The sequence below is a fragment of the Fringilla coelebs genome (assembly GCF_963513975.1).
Source record: "Fringilla coelebs genome assembly, chromosome: 5".
In the NCBI taxonomy this organism is placed as follows: domain Eukaryota; kingdom Metazoa; phylum Chordata; class Aves; order Passeriformes; family Fringillidae; genus Fringilla; species Fringilla coelebs.
The window spans coordinates 12,011,780-12,036,440 of record NC_140033.1 but is presented as its reverse complement, the minus strand read 5'-3'; the positions used below and the strand labels follow the sequence as shown (position 1 = coordinate 12,036,440).

The 24,661-nt window shown below is 39.0% G+C and overlaps 1 protein-coding gene across 3 annotated transcripts in view; it reads right to left on the bottom strand.

The window, feature by feature from the left end:
- The window catches only part of MAGI2 (membrane associated guanylate kinase, WW and PDZ domain containing 2), a gene marked incomplete at both ends in the record, with an annotated part of 698,114 nt that overhangs the window by 22,878 nt on the left and 650,575 nt on the right, over window positions 1-24,661 (bottom strand). For all 3 annotated transcript variants that reach the window (XM_084205311.1, XM_084205312.1, XM_084205313.1), the window contains 4 exons: window positions 15,602-15,745; window positions 17,637-17,877; window positions 20,517-20,691; window positions 24,292-24,477. In XM_084205311.1, coding sequence (XP_084061437.1) covers window positions 15,602-15,745; window positions 17,637-17,877; window positions 20,517-20,691; window positions 24,292-24,477 — 746 coding nt within the window. The remainder of the gene's footprint in view (window positions 1-15,601; window positions 15,746-17,636; window positions 17,878-20,516; window positions 20,692-24,291; window positions 24,478-24,661) is intronic.

The following is a 24,661-nucleotide window of genomic DNA, read 5'->3' as shown; positions in this document are numbered from 1 at the left end:
CATTTGGTTGTACCATGCAGTGCAAAATTTAAAATATTTCTGGCAGCCTTCAGGCCACGCTGGCACACAACACAGGTGCTCTCTGGATCATGGTGAGACCTCCCCCAGGTCTGGCCATCCCCCAGGGCTCTCTGCATTCCCCAGACTTTTGGAGAATGCTGTTGGTTCATACACTTGGAGCAAAAAGAGAAAAATCTGTGTTACCACTCCTGTAACACAGACAGAAGATGGATTTGTAGCATCCTCACAAGGATATTAGTCAGGCCAAATATAGACAAAAATTCAAGGATTTTAGGAAAAGCCATTTCTAAGTCTCATGAAACAATTAAACCCCATAGAAATCCTGTAAAAGTAAAGTCAGATTTTCAGAATGCTTGAGGACAGTTCTTTTTTTTTGTGGAACATTGCCTGGGTAGACCATATTTTGCAGAAGGTATTTAAAATGTTCTTGTTAGCATGTCTTGAGAGAAGTGCCAGATTAGATCAAATGAAAGAGGTGTTTTTAACACTCCTTGATGAATAGCTTTTAAAATTAGTACTGAAAGCTGCTTGAGAATGTACAGTCCTTCAAATAAAATCCTCTGCACTCCAGAGCAGACAGACAGAAAGATTTTAATACAGTTTAATATGTAAAAAGGTTAAGTTAATGTCACATTTCTCCCTTGCAGTTTGCCTTCCTTCTGTTTTCACTGGTCACTATGCAGGAACTATCTTGTAATGTAACCTTTTCTGTATTTCTGTGAATTCACAATTTTTCTCTCTGTAGGCAGCACGTGGCTCATTTGGTATTTTCTTTCATTATAAAATATTGTAGTGGATTTCATATTTCCTTTTCTTCTAAAACATTATGTGCAAATAACTTGAGAAAGCTTAAAAAAGGCTGGCATCTTGGTTATGTGACTGAAGGAGGGGAGAGAAACAAGATGGCAAAAATTAGGTGCTCTGAAATCCACATCAGAAAGGGTGAGACCAGAGCAGTAATGAATAGTTGCAGGAGCAGTGGGTTAATTGTGTTCCTTGCTTTTGTGTCTTGTGGCTGACTGATGTACAGCTGAATTATACTGCCTCTGCAGCACAAGCCCAGCTCTGATTAGATGAGAAAACAACAAGGAAGAGAAAAGTTGTCAACACTCTTACCTCGAGAAAAGCTTCAATTAGACTTTGCAATCATATCTGGGAATTCATACAAAAGAGAAAACCTTGGCTGAAGAGTGGTTCCCCCTGGGTCAGTAAGGAACAATTCCTGCAGTTAAACCTTGATAACCTTCCCTTCCTTTCCCTCTGTGATGAAGATTTTCTTATGGCTGATATGGGACAAAACCCTGCTGTATGGGCTCTCTTTGTCCAGGCATTCAAATATGCTTTCTCCCTCAACTTTCTATTCTGGAACAAATTCTTAGATTTGTGGAGCTGTTTCTGACTTCTCTAAATCCAGTGATTTTTAAAGAAGATCTTAGATACACCCACATATTGAAGATACACCAAGGTGAGACCAGAGGTAATTGGAAACATAAAATCAGTGTCTGTTACATGGGATCCTCATTTCTCTTTTTAGGATCAAAAGATGATTCCTGCAGTTTATAGCACACAGCATTCCTCTACACTTCTCTTCTGGATCCTTCCATGTCTGTTCACAGTGTCCAAACTGAAGATATTATGAACGTGGGAGGGTAGGCAGAACAGATCAAAATTATTACATTCTTTCCACATTTACTAATAATAAATACAGAAAAACTTCTTTGCCTTTTAGTAACACATCAGATTTGCAACCCCAGGTCAGTTTGGATTCTGAGCAGTTATCTCACATTTATCACTGTGCATCTGATTTCTCTGCCCTAAACTGAGCACTGTGCACCTCTGTGACTTTTAGTACAAAATTTCTATTTTGAAACAGTCTGTTTCTAAAAGTCTTTTTAAACTCCCTCTGAATAGTGAAATACTGGCATCAGCAAATTTTATTTTATTATTTATCAGTAGGTCTCCAATTATTAATGGAATATTGAACTGAGTTGGTTTCATCCCAGGCACCTCAGAACTACATTTGTAATTACTATTAAGGAGGAAATCATTCAGAGCAGCCTTTGAGAGGCATTATTGTCAGTAACCACATTAAAAGAGATTCCACCTAGGCCCTCAACCTTTTTATGTGCATTTCATAGAAGGTAGTGTTGAAAGGTGAAAGGAAGATTGCACATTCTCCTCCCCTTTTTTCCACATAGGAATAAGAATGAAAATCATTCATAAGAAAGGAAAATTAGACTGGTGTGACAAGATTTGCTTTCCACAATTCACATGTCAGGGAACTTTCTCAACTTTTTGGTAACTTGCCACAGATTATTTCTGAGCACAAAAATTGAAGGATTTTTTTTAAATTTGGCTTTAAAAATAGGGTATATATTTTGCTTTCTCTAGTCTTTCTTGTCCTCCATGAATTCATAGACATAATTACTAATAGTCTATAAATTTACTTACCTTAGTCATTGAGCACACATGAACAGCAGCAAGTTCTGCAAACTTGAATCTAAGTATGCTTTAAGCAGTTTTCTCCTTATTGTGATTTATGCTAATTTCTTTGTTGATGTTTTTGTGAACATCTCAATGGAGACTGATACAAAGAAAACACTGAATATTTCAGCCATCTCCCCATTCTCATGAGGCAGTACACCACCTCTTTTTTCCAGTTCTTGATGTTTCTTTAAACATGTGAAACAGACACATGTACCCTTTCCCAGTCCCAACAGGCAAGCCCTGCATGTGGGACACTCCCCAGGGTGGCATCAGCTCTGCTTTTTAACCTTCCTGGTGGTCTTCAGCAAAGACTACAAAGCAGGAGTGATCTAACTCTGTCCTCCAGATGTTCTCAGCAGCTGAAGGGTGAAGCATGCTGGCAAGACAGCCAGGAAAGCTTGCCTGGCTGCCCGAGCTGTATTTATTCTGAGGAAACCTGTTCTTTGCAGCTATCTGCAATTTTCCAGCAGAATCTGGAAATTTTATTCACATTGCTTCGTGTTGTGTTTCTTTCCTCCTGAAGAATATGACCCTTGCTGAGTTTCCATGCTGTTTGGGATGAATACCTACCCAAACCCCCTGGTTCTCCTCCTAACCCAATGCCACTTGGTAAGCAGAGCCCTCCTCTATTATATTCTTACAATGTGCAAGCACAGAATAAACACTGAATGCTTCACCCCCTTAATGCTTTGAAATTTGAATATTAATGATTTAAATGCAATCATGAAAGTATTTTGTGTGTATGGAAAGTGTTTCTTTACAAAATCTGTTTCAGTTCAAGTTAATTCAGATGCTCCATCCATGTGTAAGAACAACTGAGCTATAAAATTGGGCAACATGCTTTCTGGCAATAATGAGAAGATAATATTCCTAAGGAATGTTTAAGTACCATCACTATTGATAGGTTAATTAGAAAGAAAATTGTAAAGCTTCTCCAAATCATTAGAATAAAGTGCCTTGAGTACATGTGGGTTTATCTGCAGAGCCTTTGTTTGGCCGTATTTTAAAGCAATTATTACTGGTCTTGTTAAAAAAAGCCAACCATACACACAAAGAGAGTTTCAGAAGCAGGGTGAACCAGAAGGGAAACACATATAGCTTTAATGTAGTAAAGAGGTTTTTCCTTGCTTGGGTGTTCTTTTAAACCACAGATGAGAGCCTTGTGTACGTTTGCCTCCGTTGGTGCGTAAGGAACAGTCTCTAAGCAGGTGCATGGTTCCCAGCTGCATGACATTAAATTAATTGTGTATGCACATTTTCAGTCCATGCTAAATCTAATGATAAAAGCAGCCTCAAATGATTTGTGTGGAGGGCACTGCTATCTGTCATTTTATTAATGCATTTTTTAATTAAACCTCAGGAAAGAGACAAATCACATTTAATTATTTTTATACGGGCATTCTATTTTTATCACTGGAACACTTTTACATGTTATTTGTTGAGGTTGTTATTGTCAAATGGTCCAAAAGGCTGAAAATTTGTCTGTACTTGGAGACCAAAAGGCAATTCCAGAGTATCTATTTTGGTGAATTTCCAAGTACTGTCGAGCTCAAGTATCATTGCCTGGAGTTGGGCACAGGCTGGATATGTGCTGAGCAAATCTCCTCACAGCAGAGAATGTGTGCTGCCTGGAAATCCCAGGTGTAACACTCAGCCTGGGCAAAGCTGTGGGGTTTTGGTAATTTGGACTCCCTCCAGTGCATTTTAGGTATGTGAGCTTGGGTGTCTCAGCAGAAGACATGGTGTTTCTCTTTGGGGGAATTACAAAAACATGTCCCATGTCACTTTTGAACATACCACATAAAAGTTTGGAGTGAAAAAGATTTTTTTTCCTGTGGCCAACCAGCTATTTAGGCAGCTGGGACTTCTTACCCCTGGAAATGCTGGGCCCTTTGTTCCCATAGAGAGCTGGTCTTGACTCCTGCCCAAAAGGAGGGGGAAAGAGGGGCCATAGGACATGGTGCAGAACAAGAAAAGGCCTTCTGACCACTCCTCAGCAGCAGCTCTAGCTTTTTCCTTTTTCCTTTTTCACTTTTTCCTGAGAGAGAGAAACAGTAGTGCTATTTGGGAAAGAGAGCTTGGAAAGAGGACAATGTGCATGCCTGATCGTTTGCAAAGAGTGGGGAGTGCAAGAGGGAAAAATGAAATTTTCAGTCATGAGGGCTGAAAAGACAGCAAAGTGGATTTCTGGTACTACAGTACACTTGATGCCTTTCACAACATTGCTGCAAAATAATCCATGTATATGTGAAATAAAGGTGTCAAAGATAGAAGGAAAATGCATTGTCCTACTGTATTTGATATGCTATTACTTTTTTAAAACAGAGGTAGGATAACTCATTGTAGCATAATGCAATATTAATAACATCTATTTCACCATTCCAATCAGGGATGGGAACCAATAGAGACTATGAAAAGGAGGAAGAAAATTTTCTGGTATCTTCTTGATGGGCTCAGGCAGTTCTTATCAGGCAAAAGCAAAGCAACTTCAAGGTCTGACAAGCTGATTCTATAGATCCTACAGAGAAACCTGAGAATGGAGATTCCTTCATCTAAAGTTGCATCCACACAGCAAAAGAGAAAAGAACATAAACTCCAACAAGCTAAAGATGAAGCCACAAAAAGATTTTGAGGAGGAAAAATGCTAAAATGTAAGATCTAAGAAGATGTTGTCAAGCATACCATAGGCATGGAGTCTGTCAGATCTCAAACGATAGTCTGGGCATAAGGTAGGAAAGACTATAGAAAGCAGATTAATCCTTTCATCAATTTTCACTGAAGAGGAGGGCAGCAAAACTCCTGCAGAGGGTCTGCTCACTGCAGGGTGGAGTGAGGAACTGACTCCAACAGCAGGGTCCGTGGCAAAGATTTTATAGCAGACTGATGAAACGGATAGTGAGACACCACCAGAAGCAGATGACTTTTATCCTCAGTTCTAAAGGAATTTGGATATGAAGCTGTCCTACTAGTAGCTATAGGATATAATCTACTGCCTAAATCAGTGAATTGCTGAATTTCAAAGGAATGGGAAGTGGCAAGTGTGACACCAGTCTTTAAGAACGGTCTTGGAAAGTAACCAAGCGAGTCTCATGTTCAATTGAGCAGATGGAAGGAAGCAATGAGGATGGTGAGGCTTAGCTGGCACATGGATAATGATGATATAGTGGGAAAGGGTCAGTGTGGCTATTGTAGAGGGAAGCCATTCCTCACAGATCTATTGCAGGTCACTGGAGCTCTCAATGACTATATAGATTAATGTGATCTGGTTAGTATACTGACATTTTCAGAAAGCTTTTAATAGTAAAGTCTTCAATAGAGGCTCTGCTGTGGGATGAAAAAGAATAGGTTCTTCTAAGCAGGAGATTAAATTCTAGGAAAAAAATTCTTTAAATAAGTGGTCAATTTTCACAATCAAAAGACTTTACCACAGTGATTATTCTGCTCAGCATACTTGCAAATGCTGTGGGGAAGAGGTGATAGGATTTGCAGACAGCACATTACCATGCAGTATTCTTATATCTAAACTTAAAAGCTCTAAAAAAAGATGGCACAATCCTGTGTGCTAAAGCAGCATGTGAAATCCAGTGGTGCTGAGTGCTAAGCACCAAGTATAGTACATGTGGAAAACTACTGAATCAGCCACCACCCCTGAAAACACAGATCCTGCTGTCTTGTGCTGAGCTCACTAAGCTGAAAATGTCAGCACAGCCAAAAACCCAAACAGAATACCAGCTGCTAGGGGGAAAGTGGAGAATAAAGGAGAAGCCATCACTGTGTCATTTAGGAGCACCAATATCCTGAAAACTGCAAATTGTTCTGGTGCTTCCATCTCCAAATGAATGTGATACATTGAGAAATGGTTTGGAGGAGGCCAATGAGGCTGGTCAGGGGTGAAGAACAGCTCTCTTTTGATGCAAGGTGAAACAGTCTGGTGAGGTTCAGTACATGATATAGATCAATAGAATAAAGAATGATACACAGAATGACGAAGTAAGGCTATTATATTGTAACTACAAACAAAAAAAAAGATTTTTTTTCCAAATGATGCAGGCACTTAAACTTGGATTCCATTGACACATTATATCTGGCATGTCAAAAGCATGAATACATTCAAATAAGTGTTTAAAAATAGTCCTAACACTGAGTCCTAGCATAGAAAAATATATAAACACCTGACTGACAGCATCTTGGATGTTATGATGCAGTGCAGAATCATTTCATACATGCTCTACATTCCTTTTCTAAGCATCCTCTGCTTGTCCTTGTTGGAATGAGGATACTAGGCTGGTGGGTCACAGCAATGGCCTGATATCTATCCTTTTACCTTTCCAGATGACTTCTCCCAGTTTCCACTTGTTATGATTTGGGAAAACACAGAAGAGCAGACAATGCCTATGTCACTCCTGTTGCTGGACAAATTGTTTTAATTATCAGAGCAGCATCATGTGGTGTGCTCATTTGTTTTCTAACACTTGATTCTTAACTTTTAAGTTAGGGTTAATTAATTTTTTAGACCTGAAAACCTTCATAATACTCCATAAGCCCCAGATTTAAATAAGATGCATGCCAACTAAGGATTTTAGTCTTAAAATTTAATACTTAACTATTTTTATCATGATTATTAATTTCTTTTTTTTTTTTCACAGCTGGCTTGAAAGATTTTGCTACTAGGCATAGAGTTAGAAGGATGTTTTGAATGTGCCAAACTAGATACATTTTTGTAAGAAGGATCTTAATTAAGTGTGTGAGAGAAATACTCCTATCCTTACCTTTCTGCAAACAAATTCTTAAAAACACATACAGATTTTTGGAGAAATGCTGAATAACAGTTCACCTACAGTTAATTTGCTCTTGATTTATTAAGCTTTTATACCGTCAAGATACATTCAGGATCCCCAAGGGCCTCAGTTTGTATTTCTTTGTTGTGCAGACAGCAGCATTTTGATCAGCTTTATGTCTGCATGTCAATATATTCTTCCTCGAGTTCTGCCAATTACATTAACCCAGCACTGAGCTCCTCTTGCCACAGGCTGGCATCCAGCTCATGTGCTTGAGTATCCCAGCTGAATTCTCTGAGTTCAGATCAATCACACCATGTCTCTCCACCAGTGAGGTTGGACAGTGATGCATGTAGTAGGGAATTGGAGTGTGAGTTAGATTACCCCAAAGGGACACGCAGTTTGGTGGGAAAGCACAGCTAACATCTTCCTGTACTGTTCAGATGGATCACAAATCACAGAATGAATGGATGGGCCTAAGAATACCTTTGTCTTTTTGTTCCATTTAAATGACAGCGTTGACATTCACTGAATGCTTATTATGAAGGTAAGATTTATATTACTGCATAAAGTAAGCCAGGTATGCTGCAGGTTTTAAGAGTAAGTGCTACTTATGTAGAAAAGATGGGCTGCTTAACTGGCATGAATCACTCTGTGGGCATTTGTCTTCCAGATGTGTGCACAAAACCTTGCTCAAGGTGCTGCTGGTGGAGCACTGTATTTTCCTGGGGTGTACTTCTGCCCCTGATGTGTGGGATTATTCTAAATATTAGTATTATGTATATTCCAAATTTTCAGTGGGGTTTCTGACAGCCTTCTCAAGCCCTCACTCATGTCAAGGGTTCAGCAGCTGAGTCCCTACTGTGCCAGCACACCATGTGGAGAAGACCTTTCTGCCTCTTAGGACCTATCACTGCTCCTCCTACCCTTGTGCTTGCTGTGATTAAAGCAAATTTGCAAAGAGGCTTCCCAGCAGCAATATCCACTTTCCTCCAATATTCTGAACATAAGACTTCACTGCTTTTTAGCACCTGGAGAACCTGAGGATTTTCATGAGTCACTCAGCAGTATGTCAGTCTTGTTCTTTCTTTTCAACATAAAATAGGATTCCAAACTATGCTGTATCAGAAATTAAGATTAAACTGGTAAATCCTTCATTCATTTTTGGATGCTGGGATTGTCTTAAAGGTTTGTAAAAACTCATGACTGATCAAGCTATACCTTCATTCTTCCTGTTTCCTTGCTGCAGCTTTCTTGATTGGATAAAGAAATGTCTGTATCTGTCACCTACTCCCTTTACTGTGTGATAACAGTTTCTCTCTGTTTTTAATGCATTTTTTGCTCTAATCACTCTCAAGCTGAGCAGAGCTACTTCTTGCTAACTGTACTTACTGATTGCAACCTTAGGTGCTTTCCACTGCAGACTGTAGGAAATCATCCTTTAATGTGGGGCCAATCACTGATGGAGCATCCCAAATAGATGCTCTGTTCTTCATTAACAAGAAATCTCAGAGAGGCTCTACACAAGTGAGGAGTTAGTGCAGATTGTGGTGTCTGCATGGCAAAGTGATTTCAAGGACTTCCATTTAATGTAGAGTAAAAAATTGTTCATTCTTCCTTTTAAGCTTTGATTAGATTTGATTGTCACTGACAAAAAACAATCAGTCCTGTTGATGATCAGTGCCTTTCATATTTTCCCATTTTCCATATTCCTTTAGCAACAGGACTACAAACAGCTGAGATAACCCTGCAAAGACTTTTTTCTGGATGGACTGAAGAAATACAATATTAATGTATGGAGACCAGAATCACAAATGTTAGAAGGCTCCTGTGTATGAAACTACAGGGACTGCATGTGGTTTCTGGTACAAAATTTGGTTGTGCAGTAGGAATCTAACAAAATGGTATGTGGTAGTCCAGGCATTTCTGGATTTTGCCATCCCTGAGATGCAAGACAACAGCAACTAAAAAATAATTTTAAAAAAGAATGAGAATATTTTGCACATGTTAATGTGGACTTATAAAATGTATCTATGGAAGTTATATTACATCCAAGCCTCAGAAAGAGAATGATTCCTTATTTGGTGGAAACAGACGACTGATCTACTAAGAACCTAAAAATCAAGGGCTGCAAAAATGGGATACAGTGATTAAGAGGCCAGAAGAACACCAAGCTAAATGTGTGCAACTTCTAGGAATAAAGAAATGTGAAATGGAAAAAACACTGTGATGAAACAAGAGAGAGACTTCTGATTTGCATGGTATAAAAGACTTTCCAAGCACTGTAGGATCCTAATTAACTCATCTCTGACTATCTATTCACTGAACCCTGGACAATTTAAGTGATTTCAGGGTGTCCTGACTTGAGATGTTTGGAAATGTCATATTGCAGGGAGACAGGTTTATGTTACCTTGTTAAACTCCACAGTTGTACAGCACTTAGAGAGCCCAGGTGCCTACATACCACCTGCTCCTTTGAGAAGCCTAAATGGCAGCAAATTAATTCTGTGACACACAGCTATAGCCAACTCTTATATGCCACCCTACTGCTCAGAAGCCAGGACTCCAGGCTTTTCAAAGGTGACTTAAAGAGGGGACTTCTCTTATGGCTCAAGAGGGCTTTAATAGCAGATTATGAGTCTAATAGGAGCTCTGTAACTCTTTTGCAAACAAAGAGGAAAATGTCAGTTTTGAATGTTGCTGAATGCTCATGCATGGGTTTTGACAGCAGTTTTAAATTTAATATTTATGTCCTCCATGATTTGAAACTTTAGTTCTGTTTCCTTCCAAGGAAGAGACAGACTCCCTCTATCTGCCTGTCTTTTTTGAGCCTGGGCTCTTGGATACCCAACTCTCCCCTTCTGCTAGGAATAATTCTTGGTGTGGATGGATGAAGGTTTCTAAATAACCAAAATAAGATTGTTGTGAACTTTATTATTATGGGAAATTATTAACTACACAAACTGTGCTGGTTTGCAGAATGCCATGAACCTGACCACAGCACAGATTAATTACTGGGGTGAGCATCACTGCAATGATCACTCAGCAAGCTGGAACAACCAAGCAAGGCCACACAGACTCTTATGCAACAACACAGAAGCTCATAATTGACACTATAGGAGCCTCCTGTCCATTTTGCCTTGTTTTATCTCCAGCTGTGTACAACTGAAACAAAAAAAGAGGAATGCAAACCACAGAAATGCATCAAACAGGAAAAAAGACTGAAGAGTCAAAGCAGAACTTCAGAGCATGAAAGATATAGCATTTTGCTGGGCCTGAATTTCAGATGTCTGTCCTGCCAAAAATAAGAAAAATATGCAATAAAATGAGAAAAATAATGTAGCATAAGGAGATATGAGGAAGCTGGAGATAGGGCTAAATGGTGCATGAGGACTGAGAAAAATGAGTTGACAAGACAATGAAACTAGAGATGTCAGAGATGAGATGTATGGCTTTTGTGGAAGATGTAAAAAAGGGATGTAGCTCACAAAGTGACAAAATGACACAGATGTACACTGTCTATAAAAAAGCGCATTTCACCTTCATTCTTCAAGAATTTAATGTTATTCTGTACCTTTGCAGCCCTCAGCCACAGTCTCTTTGTTTGACACTGGTTTCAATAAACATGCTGGCTGCTGGAGATACCATTCAAGGCAATAAGAGATCTGTTGATCCTATCTCATGTCTAGCAAACTCTACAACCGTGCTTAACAATCCTCCTGAGAGCAGCAAGGAACTTATCCCTTCCTTCTAAGACAGGAAGGGATAGAGATCTGCAAGCAGAGCTCTGCCAATCATTGTCCTCAGCATGAGGCAAGAATAAAATATAAGTTAGCATGAGCCTTATCTTAATAGACCTGTAAAATTGTTTCCAGAAGAGTCTGAATCATCAAAGACTGTGGGGACTGTGCTCCACATTGTCTGTGCTATGTCCCTTGTCTCTGGTGACAGATTCCACCCAATATGACTGTCACAGACAGTATGTGCCATGCTCTTGCCCTACTCTGAGACTGGGCCTTTATTCTTAATATTGCCATCACCAACTAATTTCACTTGTTTTCCCTGATGCTAGGAGTGCTTGAGAAATGTAATCCTGATGTGCTGAGACCTCTGCCAGTCTGGGAAAAGATAACAAAGGCACTAATAGTTCTCCAATATTTTTCATGGTTATTTTAATACATCCTTGTCTAATAGAGCACAGACATAGATAGGTTTTTCAGAATTCTCCATCGTAGCTTGCTCTCTGCTCAGCTGTCAGAATTAAGTCAGTATTTACATACATTTTATATATCTATATAAAATACACCATCAGTATTTAATTCCAGTGTAGTGATGAGGTTCTCCCTTAGAGCAGTCTCCTGTGAGGAGCTGCCATATATCTTATGCATAAATGGCAGTAAAGTCTTGCCACAGTTAATTGTGGTGTATGATCTGACATATGATTTTATAAGAAGCTGCACTTATGGCTGTGGGTCTCAACACTGATTGAGAATAGTTTACCCACCACATGGGCAGAGGATGCATGCAAAGAATCAGTTTCCTATAGACCTCTGAGTCCTCTGATGGGCATTTCCTTCCCATGTCTAGTGATAGATGACTCCAGGTTAAACTAAGATATATGCTTGGGCTTTCTGCAGAGTCTATGGACTCAAATAAAAGTCTCAGTGCATGTGAAGGTGCCATGACTGAGTGTAAAAGATCATGAAAGTTTAAACCTGCTTTTAAGGGAATAATTTGTTGAATCTCAAGACTTAATGCTGTGTCTATCTAGTCTGGCAGAAAGGGATCCCTGAGTCAAAGAGCAATAGGATTGGAAAACTGATGAACTCTGTATGACATCAACTCAGTGCTCTTCCGCCTTTCCAATTCCCAGAACAATTCTGCAGAAAATCAAAGTAGAAAGCTTCATCTGTCATGAAGAGCAATCAAAGACTATTTTAGATCTTGTAATCCTAAAATGGGGTGTTCCTTGGTGAATTTGTTTCCAATAAAAACGCAACATGCCTAGCATGCCATCCCCAGTAGGGAGGGAGACCAGAATAATAATCCAATTATGATTGGAAATAGTGATGTGATAATGAATTTCATAAAATCTTTTTCCTTCTTACATCAATATTTGCAAATCCAGACAGTTTTCGCAGGGCCACTGGAAGATCATCACTTCTTGGGTTTGTTCTGTGAGTCTGTTCTCCGCCTGCTCACAAGTCTCACAGAAGTTCATAAAAGCCTGAAGATCAAACTGAAATTTTCATAAGGATGTCCTGATTTTGATGTCACTTTCTTCATCTTGTTTTATCATTGCTTTCTTGTTCAATTTCTCTTTGCTATTATTGGCATATTGTACTCCTTCCACACTTACCTCCCTCAGTAATGGATCTACTTTTTTTTTTTTTTCCACAAGAGATAGCTCCATTCCAGTTCTTTATTTACATCTGTTTGCCTATAATCATAGGTTTTACTCTGATATCCTCTGCATCTGTAATGCCTAACACTTTTATATGTATTTAGACCTTAGAATCTTTTGAATGTGGGGTGGTGGACTCAGATTTTTTTTAACACATGTCCAAGTGGAATATAGCTGTTGGGACTCATTCCAGCACTGAGGTTTTGCAGTGCCCACTAATAGAGTAAACATAAAGACTTTAACTTCCCCACCCAGAGCTGTTTCCAGTTTGAGATTTCATTTCTTCAATGATACAATTTTATAAAACCACTAGTATAGCTTCAGCTCTATTACTTTAAGGTAATTATTTTATTTATTTCTGTAAAATAGGGAACTTAGTATCAATATGACTGAGTCTCTATCAGGGCTTTTGCTGGCTATATGGAGATTGAAAACAAAATGTTATTTGTGGAATATATTTGCTTATTACATCTAAGAGTCCTACAGGTAATGTGTTTCATTATATGATCTATTTTTTACAACAACTCACCTGGTTTTATTTTTCTTTTCTTGGCTTTGTGAGTGGGAATAGGGCTGGAGTTGCATATGTTATTTTTCTTTATAAGCATGACCTGCACCTTGTGCTATCTGCTTCAATGTTTCTCTGTAAAGCTTTAGTTAAATTAAAGAAGGCTGTTCAAGGAGGAGGAAACAGCAAGCAAAACAACAATGGAGACAAGTAATTTATCAGAATGACTCTTAGCTGGAAAGTGTTCTGGTAAGATCCTTCACAAAAGCATGGTTTGGTATCCTCAGTGCTGAAAGCCTAGGATCAGAGAATCTGTCTTTAAGGACAATGGCATCTAAAGCAAGAAGCACTCCTGATTTTTGCATGTTTTGCTGTAGAGCTGCACCTGTCAGACAGAGAGCTACAGAGATACAACAACCAGCCAAGGAGTGTGAATGAACCTGCATTGTTAACAGCTGATGGAAAGGAGATGGGGGTACAGAACTCTGCTTCCTTTGCCCACCTTCCTATGTAACATATTTCTTTCAACATTTTTAATGTTTGCTTCTATTTTTTCTATTTTTGTTCTGAAGCTGTTTCTTGAACTCCTGCTGTCCATCAGTCACAGGTCACTGAATATAAGAATCTTTCACATTCCAAACCCATTTGTCAGGTCAAAATGTCTGTGAGGCAGGAGAATAAAAGAGAACACTCAGTGACAAGGATGCATGGTAGAACATAGTTCCAAAGAATGGTGCTTTTAAAAGGGAGAAAAACCCCCAATTACAGATATCTGGTCAGAACAACACTTATTATGTTAGGCTATATGTTGTGCCATACAATGAAAAAATGGCCACTACAATGAAAAAGTTTTAAACTAAGATGTTTTAGAAACTATATTAGCAGTATTCATTAAATCATACAGAAGTTTTCCTAACGCAGTTGAATAAAACCAACCCATATTAATGTTAAATACTTTCTATATCTTGGCTATTCACAAAGTGAATAATCTAACTTCATTCCTCAGTACTAGTTTGCTTAAATCATGCACAGATTTTAATGCTCATGTTCTACCTAATACAGATTATTATTTGAAATGAAGCTTCTTCAAAGTTGTTCTTTTATTTTTTTTTCTGTATTCTTAGCCATATGTTTCCAAACATGTGATTCCAGAGCTTATTAAAAGCACAGCTTTTTCTCTGTCTTTAATCACATTATAGCTACTAATGTACATCTTGCATATGGCTTCTCATTAAGAGCAACAGACAATGATAATACTAAACTAAAGGAAAGAATGAACACCAGAGAAGATATTCTAAAGCTAAAATTCCAGCTGCAGCACCAAATCACCTGTATTTCACACAAAAGATGCAGTGGGAGTATATCTGCATTACCAGTTGCCTGCCTGACTGCCCCACTGGCTTTCCTGATGCAGGGACTGCTTTTGCTGCTGCTGCCAGTGCCAGGGGCTTGCACTCTGTGATACAGCTGAGGACTAGCTGAGTTTTGCAATTCTACCAAGTCATTTGAAGCACAGCAAAACTCCTGAGCTACACACAGAAAGACAGTGCTCTTTCAGTAAGACGTCAAATTTGATCAGATTGTTTAGACTGTGAAACGGAGTAAGTGTAACAACCATGACATTTGTAAAAGCTGTTCTTACCACTGTACAGAACACAATTTTCATTGCCCATCTTTGAAATTAAACATTGGTTGAACATGACTGCACTAATTAGATACATAAACAACTTTTTTTGTTGACTCTTGGTAGTCTCGCCTGTGTTCTTTCCTTCTCCTTTTTAAAAGTATCAGCAGGCCTGGATGAGTTTATACCTTGTCTTTATCACAACTGGACAGATTAAATGTCTCCATTTTTGATTAGGTTCTTTTTCCTATGTAGGCTGTGTGTTTGCTTTTTTTTAAGATTGTGATCCCTACAAACAAGATTAAGATCAATAAAAAATTTAGCAAACAACACAAAGGCGACTTGCTTAATTAGTAAAACAGCACAGATGAGGTCTTAGGTTTCATAGTTTTCTAATACATATCATATAGTGATCACTTTGCTTTTGTGATTAGAGACCCAAATGTTAATTATGTTATTATTATCCGAGAAACACCAAACTTTGTCTGAGATTTTTAAGTTGCTTAGATAAGAGTGAAAATAATAATGACAAAAATTTATAACATGGTAAAAGGTATTATCAGTCAGAAGTAATAAATTTATTTGCAAAGAAACGACAGGGATCTACTATAGGTATCAACTAATTTCTCGAACCCCGACAGAATGAGCTTATTTTATAAGAGGTATTTGGCATTATTTTTTAAAAGCTGATCAGAGGTGAAAAAAGTGTTTTCCTTTTGACCCCACCACCAAACATATCTGTAAATGTCAAAAAAAATGTCACAATGTATTTTACTCACCCTCATCCTTCCATTTCTTACTGCTGGTCCATCTTCTGCTAACCTCAACACATACAAATCCATTTTGTACTCCCTTCCTCCTCGAATGCTAAACCCAAATCCTTTGGCTCCTTTCTCCAAATCAACAGTGAAATAATCAAAGTCCTGTACAGACAAATACAAAATGAAAGACAATTAACTATATGGGCATTGTGGTATGCATTCAAGAAAACTTTAAAATTGATCTCTTCAAAAATGTATTGATCCCCTTGATATAAGCAAAGGTCCATAGAGAGGTCTGGGAGGGAAATTGTGACGTAGCTTCTGATGCATTGTCAGCCAAGAGTGCAAGATCCAGGGGAGCAGGAGAAAATAAAAGAGAAAGCTTGGGTTGGGCAGTCTACTGATTAGAGAATTAAACTGGAGATGCTGGGAAGCAGCCAACCCAAGCATCTCTGTAGATGCTAAGAAGCATCTTATAAGGTATGCACATGGGGATAGAGATTTGCTATTTAGATACTGAACTGCACAATATTTTCATAGGTTTCTCTGGATTCCATTCAGGAATTTCAGTATTTTTTTTAATATGGTTTACATGTCTGGTTTTGAAAATATGGACATACAAACCACCTATACATGGTTCCAGCACAGAGTGCCAGAAGTTTGCAGTCTCCTGTTTAATACTTTTTGACCTCTGTTTTTTCTGACTTTATGTAAGGAGAAAGGAAGGTCTTTTTCAGAGTCTGAACTTTAAGCTAAATCCTCAACCTTCAAAACTGTCAGTAAATATCTGTCATCAGAGGAGTCCTATCCAAGGTACCATAACTCTTCATCTAACTCATCATCTCTTTGAATTTGTCAGATCATGCTTGATGTGAAAGAAACTAGTTGCATGGGCTAGTTTCTACTCATCCAGACTATTACCAACAGAAATTTATTTTTATCAGTCAGGATTTTAATTCCTTTATTTATTTATTCCGATTAGATAAAATCTTAATTTTCAAGAATGCTGTAGAAATGCAGTCTGACCTAAGCACACCCACTGTCTGATGAATGAATACGTGCCAAGAATGAAAAAATTCCTCTGCTGATGAAAAGGCTTTTTATGTTAGAATTTTTATTTCAACACTGCAGTACCTTAAAAATGGCATTTATTTAACATTACAGTCACGCAATTATAAAGGTAATGTTAATTTAAAGATCACACACATTAATACATTAATATTAATGGTTTGGAAGTAATTTCCTCTACAGAGAAGTAGTAACTCAGAGTAAAACCCTTTAATGTGTCTTTTCCTTCCATAGTGGCATCTTGCTTACCAGCATCAACGACCTGTCCCTACAGACCCTGCTGCCTTCTGTGTGGGTAGGGATGCTCTGGGCGTGTCTGCCTGTAAGAGCCAAAATGAGGGATGCAGGACTCCAGGCAGCTCTTCACAATGCAGTTTATTACATCCAAGGGGTTACAGCAGTCCAGGGTGCTGGGTGACAGAGCCTGTGCCTACAGCTGTCAGCTCCAGCTGCAGGCAGGCCTGGAGACCTTTAGTTTGGGTTGCAAATGCATGATGTACTTTTCTTTGCTGAGCATCTTAATACAGTAGAACCAATCTATACTTTAAGTTTTATCTGCAGCCTATCATAACTACTGTAATTAACATATTCTCGTTACTGTTCTCCAATCACTAAAAGTGAGTACATTACAGTTTAAGCTAGAAGTTGTTTTTCAGTTTCCTTGCAGTGGAAAATTCGGAGACCTTTTTTCTACTTGCCACATAGGCAGACTTGTTTGCCTGTGCTATCTTTCTGCTTGGTAAAAACATCTTCTTGTTTGAGGTGGGTTTATCCTTTGCTCTAAGTCATAAAAACCCCTTCTAACTAACACACCCTTTGCCTCCTTGGTTATCCAGCCAGACTGGCTCAGCAATTCTTTCCTCCTACATCAAAACTTGCTTCCATCTCTATTCCTTCTTCAGATTCTACATTCAAAAAATCTTTCTGCCACGCAGACATATCTGTGAGACTTGTCAAACTCATCCTTCCCAACACCTGCCTGTACCTGGGGCTGCCTGTACTCGGCCAGGGGGTACTGCCGGGTGTCGGGGGAGTGCTGCCGGTAGTCCATCAGCGGGGGCTGCCTGTAGTCGAGCGGCGGTGGCTGCTGGTAATCCATCACCGGCGGGTGCCGGTAGTCCAGCGGGGGCTGCCGGTAGTCCGTGGAGGATTGCCGGTAGTCCGTGAACGGGGGCTGCCGGATGTCGGGCTTCACGTCCTGCCTGGCTTTTACTTCTGACCTGTAGCTGAGGAAGGCACAATGGCTCAGTTTCAGAGAGCAGCAGACCATTAGGAATTTGCATTGCATGCAGTAGTGAGGAGGGAGAGCCAGCTGCCCGGCTGCAAAATTGCGTGGAACAGATTTTCACAGGGAAGCAAAACTCTCAGGGGTAAATAGCCGAGGCAGCTGAAAACAGTGAGTGCTTTTGAAACATGGGCATAAGCAATTTTCCCTCAGGTCATACTGTGCAATTTTGCGGCTTGTATCAGTGAGATCAGGATTGGACTCAAAGGGACAGGAACGGAAAAAGCATCTTGATTCCCACTTTGCCTATTTTGAAGATGAAGCTGCGTGTGAAAACACCCATTATACTCACTACAAAGTAATTCACTGAGTTTATAAAGTGGTTTTCCCCAAAATTAATATTTCTATAGAATAAATGGAATATCAGTGCAGTTTATATTCCCTTTCATCGACATAAAGTATTACTGTGAGCTTCTTAAGGTTAAAAAAGGATAAATTCTTTGTCTTAGCTGTACCTTTTAAATGAGAGATATTCTTTGATATAACATCTGTTATTATAGTGTGTATTTTTTTTATTATGCATTCCCTATGATGCTATCTGGCGAAAAGCTATGTCAGTAAATTCATGTCAGTAGTTATGCACAGAAATAGCACAAGGTGAAAAGAAAATAAATTTGGTTATGAGGAATTAATAACAAGCAAAATATTGCTTTAGCTGGTAAATGGTTACAGGGAGATGGGTCCTAAAATTTGAAAGAAAATGTGACTTTCTGAGATACAGTGTCTAGTTATTTACCTTATTCAGATGGGAATTTCCCTTAGCACATGGAAATCAGCACATAATGGCACCTCAGGGTGAAGTAAAGAACATTCCTCACGGCAAACTTCCCTACCTCAGCCATGTGGTGTGCTAAAGAGGCACACAGAAAGTCCTGAACACTTTTAGCAAGGTAATTCTGTAATAGTGGTTTAGGTTATATTTTAACAAAAATGTTCACAGAGTGGATGTTCTTACACTCTTCCTTAGCTGCCAAAGGAAATATTTATTTCCTGTACAGGAAATAGACATTTCAAATTCTGCTTTAATAATGGACTGGAAAGTTTCAGTCAACCAAGTGACCGTGTCTGTTCATGGACACATACAGATACAGAGACACTTATAGACTTTGAAAGAGATTTTGAAATGTACTTATTGATTACAAAAATTACACTCTGAAAAAATGACAGCATTGTTTTTGATTATGTTGATTTATATACAAAAAGGTAATCTGAATCTAAATGTTTCAAATTGTCTGATATGTTTCAAAATTTCATTAATTTATTAATGTAGTTACAGTGAAATATTCCTACACAATAGTTTTAATAATCTGAATGTCTAACCAGACACAAATTTCCCTTTGACTTTTCTGAGAAGGTCAAAATAGACTGATGCCACGATTAGTAAGACCTGCATGCATACATGCTGCAAGCCTCTTACTTCACTCAGTATCATGATCCTGTAAAAAGAAGATAGAGGACAAACCTACTGTTAGGCTCACTGTGATACTGAGCCTTAATATTGGAAGTAAAAAAACCCAGTTAATATTTCTAAGAGTTTTAAAATCTTATTTTGTTAAAGAAACAATGTATGTGGCTATACAAACAAGCTGTAATCTGACTTATGAAATCTAGTGAAAAATAATACTGTGTGGACTAGCAAGAGTTGACCTTTTTCTGAAAAAAGGGGTGTCTCTAGGCAGGTTCCCAATATATGGCCACAGCTGCATATCAGAAGATAATGTTTTTAGTCACAGATGGAGCCACTGTAATTTTTGCTGAATATGTAAATGGTGACATGAGCAATTAGAGCTTACACTTTGCAGTAAAATTATTACAGAATTTCTTTCTGGAACCTAAATTAATATCATTTGCTGCTCCCATTTGAAAATTCCCAATTTAACAGATATTTAATGGTGACTTCCAATAGCACGAAATGACTTTTGTGAAAACTTCGTATTGAATTTTGTCAGAAACATATGTCTTCTAGGAGGTGATCACTTTTGGAGAAATTACTCAATAATATATAAGACAAAGTAATTTTCCTTGTATGACTAATTGAAAGAAAATAATTCTGGGCAAATGAAAGTACTACATCTGTTAAGCAAGGAGAATTAGAGGGTGTAGTGTGTGAATCAGAAGTGAACTCAAGTATTTACAGAAGAGAAAAGTTGCAATCCTGTAGTTGGCATCATTTGGGGAAGAGGATCTTGATGATATGTGTTGGTTACTGAAGATCAGCATAAAGACAGTCAGTGTAATCAGCCTTGTTTAACATGCTAAAAAAATAATACAAAGACTAAATAGTGTTGATTGGAGGTCACAGAAACTTGTAGCATCCCACAGCCTGTGTGCACTTTTTCTATAAATGGCATTTAATACAGCTGGGCACAAAATGGTCCCCCTACCACTTGATTTCCATCACAGATAAATTTGCTAATGTACACACATAAATAACACACGAGAAATTGGCTGGTAAATGATATACCAGAGATTAAACCCACCATAAAAAAATATCTTCCTGACTCCAGACTAACATAGAAGGGGCAAAAATAAGGAAAAAAAAAAAAACCCAACAAAAAAGACCATGAGAAAATGCAAGACCTGTTCTCGTGTCCCTGTGGCTGGAGGGGCTGTGGAGGCGGAGGCTGCGCCACGGGGCTGTGCTGGGCGACGGGGCTCTGCTGCGCCAGGGGGCTCTGCTGGGCCATGGGGCTGTGCTGCTGCGCCATGGGGCTCTGCTTCTCCGAGCTGGGGGCTGAGGCTGGGCTGTTCAGCTCTGCATCATGGGGAGATGGAGATTAAAGACCTGTCACAGTGCAGCATTTAATAAAGGGCAAAGGTACACAATCATAATTTTTGGTCACACGCTACGTCGGCAAATTTATGCTTTGTCGCTTTTACTCTCTCAGGTTATAATTAGATTTTAAGACATTTGAACCTAATGGTCTCCTTTTGATAGTCTGTGGGATCCAAAGTCTTGGTGACTTCTATAATTCTGGTTGACACTGTCATTATTTAAAACACAATTGAACAAGGGAAATTGCTTCCATGTTTCACATATTCTTTTAAAGCATAGAATTACTGATCACAGAATGATGGAATGATAGAATCACAGAGTCACAGAAGAGCTTGGGCTGGAATGACACTTAGAGATTGTTTAGTCCAACCCCCCTGCAATGAAGAGGGACATCTTCAACAAGACCAAGTTGCTCAGATCCCTGTCCAACCTGGCCTTGAATTTTGACAGGAATGCCAGGATGGGGCATCTGCCACCTCTCTGGGCAACTTGTTCCAGGGTTTGGTTACCCTCATCATAAAAAAATAACAAACTCTTTTTTATATCTGTCTGAATCTGCTCCTTTTTAGTTCAAAGCTGTAAGATCACTTGTCCTATATCACAACACGCCCTGCTAAAAAGTCTACGCCAATATTTCTTATAATCCCCCTTTAAGCACTGCAAGGTCAGAATAAGGTCTCCTTGGAGCCTTCTCTTCTCCAGGCTGAACAACACCAATTCACTCAGCCTCTCCTCACAGGAGAGATGCTCCAGCCTTCTGATCATCTTCATGACCTCCTTTGGACTGCTCCCAACAGGTCCAGAGGATCCCACAGCTGGATTCAGAAACCCAGGTCAGGTCTCATGAGAGCAGAGCAGAGGGGCAGAATCGCCTCCCTCAACCTGCTCATCCATTGAACAGTCCCCTCATCAAATTAATCTGTCTCCAGTTTAGAGAGAAGGATGTTGTGGGGTACCATGTCAAAGGCTTTGCAGAGGTCCAGACAGGAGAGGTCTATAGCTCCTCCCTTGTCCATCGTTGTCCACTGATGCAGTTACTCCATTGTAGGAGGACACTAGGTTGGACTTACTCTTGGTAAAGCTGTGCTGGCTGTCCTGAGCAACCTCCCTGTCCTTCATGTGCCTGAGCACAGCTACAAGATATTTGGAATGCTTTCCATTTAGAAAAAAAATTCATTTTGAGAGAATGAACATTTTACTGCTTTCTCCACTGGGATGATAGACCTGTCACAAAAGCTAAAACACTGGTGTTTAGTGTTAGGAACACATTAGGTCCTGCTGTCTCTGAGCTCATCAAGAGTTTCCTGTCTTTAAATTTTTGGGGACTGTGAACAGTAAAACAGTAAACCCAATCTCAGTAAATTCTGACTAACCATTTAAACGGATATTTTATTTCACTGTGTTATGTCAAATGACTAAGGTTTCGCATAGGAACAGTGCAGAAAAACAGAACCATTCTTTCCAAACAGCACAAAATTCAAAAAGTCAGAGAGATTGGCATAGGAAATATGGTTTTGTTGCTTTGCTATAAATAAAAGATGCCAATCTTCTTTCAGGCTTCCTGCTGGACTTGGGGGGAGACTCATCTGGTACTGAGCTCATATCAAATGTGATTTTTCCAACACTCTAACACAGTCCTGTTCACCATTTACCTATTAGGATGCATAAATGAGAAAGACTCCACCCATAGGAGGGCAGAGCACTGCAGAAGTTCCTGTATTATCAAAAGCAAATGCAAATATGTTTTTTCTACTCCTCCTTGCAACAGGAGTGAGGCCAGTGTGGCATGGTGCAAAACAAACAAAATGGACACACATATGGCTGAACATCCCTAACAGCAGTAGCTACACACAATACAGATCTTGCCTAGTTTTACCTTTGAATCTAGTTTTAATTTTTATGTGGTTTATTTTTTTTTTAACATGTGAGTTTTTCCCTGTGGGTGCATATTCTCTACTTATCTAATTTATGCTCACAATGATTACAAAAATTTTGGCTACTTTATTGAAAATATTTTCAATATAGGATTAATTGTCAAAAAAAGCTTGCATATTTGCACTTAAAACACTCCTCATGCAGGCATAAGCAATACTTGTCTGTGTAATTACTATGCTTAAGGCTGTAATTGCCCATTTTGCATCTGTGAGTCTCTTTTGTATTGCAAGTTTTAGAGAGGAAGATTGGAAGTGTTGTCCCTCATTTCTACATTACTCTCATAACTATGGATGAACTGGTCAAATCATGAGCTGCTTCTAAAACTGTTTTGCATTTATATGGTATTTTTTACCTGAAAGTATATTACAGAGGTATTAGATTTTTGACCAATTCCTCTAAGCTGAGAAGCTAATATCAGAAGGCAAATGAGGTGTCCAGTGTCACACAGTCACACAGGGAAGCTGTGCCTTGGCACAGATAATTTCTCACCACTAGCACCTGACAACATCTTGTAGTACTGCAACTCAGCTGCACCTCTGCTTTCTTTCTAATTTAATGTATCCATCTCTTACACTAAACTATTAATGATGTTATTTAACCTGGATACCAGAGAGGCTTAAACAAACTTCATGGACTGTATGAAGTATCCCACTTGTTTTAGATGCCTGCAAAGCTGACCTCCAGTAATTACAAGGGTGCTAATTGATATGAATTCTAAATCTGTGTACATTTGTGTTTTCCCTTCACTGAATTCATTTAACAAAGTAGATGAGGTCCCTCAGTTGCAGTCTGTGACCAGTGTCAGACAATTTCCCTGTTGCCTTGCTGGATGCAGCAGCATAAGGTGAAGGTCATCTAACTGGGCCATGGATCATTAAGTAATTCCATTACTTTCTGTGTGTCATTCCCAGCTCTACTGGTATTTGTTGCTGAGATATAGAGACATGGTCTCATTAATGTGGTACAATTCATGCAGCAGTGCAGCACATTGTTAAACTAAAAAAAGCCCTGAAATCAACCCCAAACCTCAAGGAACCAACATCAAAAGATCTTCACTGATTAGATGTGGAGCAATGACCAGAATAATGAGTCTATCCCCTTATCCTCACCCTAGAAATGAGATAATTTAGGGTTCAGTTATTTCCTGCCTTGCGCATTTACAGTGATGTATCACTATGTGATAGTGATGGAGGAAACTGCCAAATCTGGACTCTTCCTTCACATCAGTTTTTGTCACACGTAGCTGGTAGCTGAACATTCCTGGTGACAGCCATTGCAGTCTCTTGTGAATCACTTTGTCAAACTTTGGCTTGGCTTATAGAAAGATATAAAGGAATGAACTCAAAACTTGGCTCTCTTGTAGAGTGCTTTTCCATGTAGAAGACAATTCTTGCAAAAGACCTTAACATCCTCTTTCTCTGTCAGGTTTCTCCAGGTTTGCTTTATAAATACCCCTTTCATAACCTGAAACCTTTTCAAGAAATCAGATCCTATCTGAGCTAGTTCTAAGCTCATAATTCTGGTGTGCTGCACGTTACAGCAGAGGAAGGAGAACAAAAGATGCTCTTTCAAGCGCTGACATAATTTAAGCTAATTGGAGGCTACTTAAAATTTTCTTCCTGTCTTTAAGGGCCATTGACTTACCCTCCTGAGGAATGATGCGAAGAGTTACACTGAGACCTGCATCTTTAATTAGCTTCACAATATCTGCATGAGGCATGTTAATAATAGACTGGCCATTCACAGCTAAGATCCGGTCTCCAACTTTAAGTTTTGCACAGCGATCCGCAGGGCTTCCATCAATTATCCGCCCTATTTTATGTGGTACAGCTAGACAAGAGATAATAGACACAGTTAACATATGCTGAAACAAGTGGTGATGTTCACAAATGAAAGAAAATGAGTTCATTTTAGAAGGAAGTTTTATATGAATTAAAAAGCAGCTTGTGTAAAAGCACATAAGAAAATAAATTCTCATGCAATGTCATTTGCAATAACACAGTGCTGTGTTTTT